This window comes from Zingiber officinale, chromosome 5A (assembly GCF_018446385.1).
Source record: "Zingiber officinale cultivar Zhangliang chromosome 5A, Zo_v1.1, whole genome shotgun sequence".
Taxonomy (NCBI): domain Eukaryota; kingdom Viridiplantae; phylum Streptophyta; class Magnoliopsida; order Zingiberales; family Zingiberaceae; genus Zingiber; species Zingiber officinale.
The window spans coordinates 126,256,665-126,259,778 of record NC_055994.1 but is presented as its reverse complement, the minus strand read 5'-3'; the positions used below and the strand labels follow the sequence as shown (position 1 = coordinate 126,259,778).

The 3,114-nt window shown below is 38.7% G+C and overlaps 1 protein-coding gene across 5 annotated transcripts; it reads right to left on the bottom strand.

The window, feature by feature from the left end:
• Window positions 1–444: 444 nt before the first annotated feature.
• LOC121981647 lies at window positions 445–2,902 on the bottom strand. Of its 5 annotated transcripts, XM_042534261.1 has the most exons (6): window positions 2,775–2,902; window positions 2,106–2,427; window positions 1,847–1,923; window positions 1,436–1,539; window positions 987–1,090; window positions 445–648 (listed from the first exon to the last, which is right to left on the bottom strand). In XM_042534261.1, exons 1-6 carry the CDS (start codon window positions 2,785–2,787, stop codon window positions 528–530), a joined length of 741 nt encoding a protein of 246 aa, XP_042390195.1. In that variant the 5' UTR covers window positions 2,788–2,902; the 3' UTR covers window positions 445–527. The 5 variants fall into 5 exon arrangements, 3 of the variants coding, with proteins under 3 accessions (XP_042390195.1, XP_042390194.1, XP_042390197.1); XM_042534260.1 differs by having other exon boundaries at window positions 2,106–2,879; XM_042534263.1 differs by having other exon boundaries at window positions 1,847–1,930; window positions 2,182–2,875.
• Window positions 2,903–3,114: the final 212 nt, after the last annotated feature.

The window sequence follows — 3,114 nt, the reverse complement described above, 5'->3', positions numbered from 1 at the left end:
GACAAAAATAGATTTTCGTCCCAAATTTGCGACAAATTTAGGTTCGTCCCCAATTTGGGACGAATCTGGATTCGTCCCAAATTTGGGACGAACCCAGATTCATCCCAAAATTCATCGTTGATTTGGGATGAAAATCTAGAAAAAATTCAACAAGAAAATAAATTTACAATCACAGATTTGCGACGAAAATAAAGTTTCGTCCCAAATCTGTGACAAATTTTGGGACGAATTTAGATTCATCCCAAAATTCGTCCCAAATATCATCCCAAATTTATGATAATTTTGCAACGAAAAGATTTCATCACAAATTTTGTCCCAAAACAAGAAAAAAAATCCAACATCTCCCCTCTTTTTTCTTTTATCCTGTTTACATATTTACATATCAAATACATCAACACATTCAATTAAACATATTCAAAATATCCATATCAACATTCCAAGAAGTCATTCAAAATTAAACACATCATATTCATACACAAATAAACAATATCCAAACAACAAGTCATATAATATGCAAAATACAAAGGTCAACAAGTCATAATCCAAACAGCAAATCTAACAAGACATCCAAAGCAAAAAACAAAAAAAAAAAGACAATACGAACCATCATCCCGAGCTTTATTCGCCTTCTTTTCCTTTCTTCTTTTCCTGCATCAAATTACGAATAAATAATAAGTAACATTTATAACAAAAAAAAAATGTATCTAACATATCAATGATATCTATATCTAACATTTAGAACAAATTAAACAAAACTTAAATCATTATCATAATATATCCAAGGCTTAATGGTAAAAAATATTATTCATCCTTATTTGTATGAAACATATACATACATAAATGAAATGAAACTTATAACTAAGCGTTAAAAAAAATGTGTAGGTCATGTAATCAAAAATACATGTATCAAATGTTCCATGACATAATAAAAGTATCAAAAACATATATAGCTAAATTTACATGGATTAGTAGAGTAAAAAATATACAAACAAACAAGTAAAACTTCCGCCTTGATAATTCCAATAGCAGCTACAACTTTTTTGATTGCTTGTCCGGTTGCCTTCAACACAATCACCTTCAAACCTCTTTCCTGTATGGAAACACACATTAATTATTCATAGAAGTTACAATATATCAACAATGTCAGAGTACGACAAGTATACAAGCACGTAGAAAGTTTCCTATAACGTCAAACTCAACCATAAGAACTTAGAAAAGGTTTAGGATCTAAATAACAATGGCAGTAGAAAATTAATACACATTAGAGGGGGGTCATGTTCATCCATACATGCATACAATACCTCAAAAGGAATACACATTTCCGATGAATGGTCATCTCTGATATGTTCTAGTTTGTATTCTGGACAAAGGAAGCATGCATGTTACCAGGAGACATCAATACCATCTGCAAAAGGCTAGAGTTTGAAAATGTCACCTCTAGTTGAGGCTCTATTCTGCTATTGCTGCACATGTTGTCTGCACATGTTGGATCCACAATCTCAGGAAACTTGTTACTTTCAATCTTAGGCAAGATTGTATCTGAAAGATTTCCAGGTTTGGAGCCCATGATTAGTTCAAGTAATATAGGACTAAGGCTGTAGATGGCATAAGTATCATGAGAGACCACGAATGAGTAGGATCCATCGACAAGTCCAGATTTGAGGAACTTGAAACCAGTAACTTTGGCAGAATAATAAGTGTCTATAAGTATGTCACTGGTCTTGAGATCTTCAATATAATTTGATATTGATATTTCGTATTACAGGTATGATTCATTCTGAGGTGCCAGCAAGATCCGGAGATGTAAAAATATACAATTGAAACAAGATAGATAATGGGCACGTACCAGCAAGAATAACCATTCTTTTTCTGCAAAACCTCCCCTTATAGCACCCTACGTCATTCTCATCTTGAGGATCATTGCTACAAGCTTTAAATGAAATTAAATTTTGTTTACAAAAATCTTAGTAATAGAAAAAAAACATAGTAATAGAATACTTAGTTAGCAAAAGATTCGAACAAGTAAACCATCGTAAAGAAACCTATTGAGAGAAAACAAGCTATATACAAAAACGGGAAAGAAAAGCAACAAATCAAAATGGTATCTTTCTTTTTGTTTGTTTGTTGTATTGGAATGTAAGGCAGTGAATATAAATAATGACTCGAGTCCAGCAATCTCACATTTAAGACATCCAGTGCCCCCAGCAAAACCATCTCCAGTGAATCCCGGTGCGTAAACGCACCTAAAACCACCACGCACAGCAGTGGAGTTGACCGCCAATGCGCCAGCCACAACAATTGACAAGAGAAGAAAAGGGGCGACCTGGCTGAGGCCGGAATGAAAGACTAGGGTGTCCTTGCCCTTGACAGCGTGGACGAGGTCCGACATCCTCTCTGAGAAAGTGTCACTGGCATACTGAAGTGACCCTGCGATGTGGGCGTCGTAACTCCTCTCATAGTCCCTGAAGGCAGTATGCATTCGGTGCACCTAGGGGCCGGCAGCGGCCACCCCGGCCTGGTAGCGGCCAGGGGGCCACAACGGCCCAGGGGGCGGCGATCGGCCGCCAGCGGCCCTCCTGGCCAACCAGCAGCCGCCTGGGACACCAGCGGCCGAAAGGGGGCCGCCAGCGGCCGACCCTGGTCGCCAGCGGGCCAGCCAAGGCCAGATCCGGCGCCCCGCAGTTGCCGTGCAAGGCCAGCCGCGCCGACCAGGCACGGCTGGCCGCAGTGCGCCGAAAATGCCGGAGAGGTGAGGGGAGAGTAATGAAACTTACCTGCCGGAGACATCGACGAAGAAGAGGGATTGCGCGCTGCTGACGTCACCGAGTTGAGAAGAGAAGAGGAGATAGAGAATTTTGGAATGGATCGGGAATATTAGGGCAAATTTGGGACAAAATCGTTCGTCCCAAACTAGGGACGAATTTCTAAATTCGTCCCAAAATATATATTTATATATTTTTCAAATAATACTTCATAAAATTGAAAGATGGTCGTGTAGAGATCGGAATCATATGAAACAAGTTTCTATGGGTTCGTATCGTTCTTCTGATCTCAAAAATGGTCTCAAACATAATTTTCACCTAATATACTGACATTTATAGATTTTTTGGACAA

What these genes read in the sequence shown, in the direction of transcription:
- LOC121981647 (XM_042534260.1), bottom strand. Translation starts at nt 2,479, where the DNA reads ATGCATACTGCCTTCAGGGACTATGAGAGGAGTTACGACGCCCACATC. An exon ending in ACAAACAAACAAAAAGAAAG is followed by an intron (nt 1,924 to 2,105) that starts ATACCATTTTGA and finishes TAAAGCTTGTAG; the next exon opens with CAATGATCCTCAAGATGAGA. An exon ending in GAAGTTTTACTTGTTTGTTT is followed by an intron (nt 649 to 986) that starts GTATATTTTTTA and finishes AATTTGATGCAG; the next exon opens with GAAAAGAAGAAAGGAAAAGA.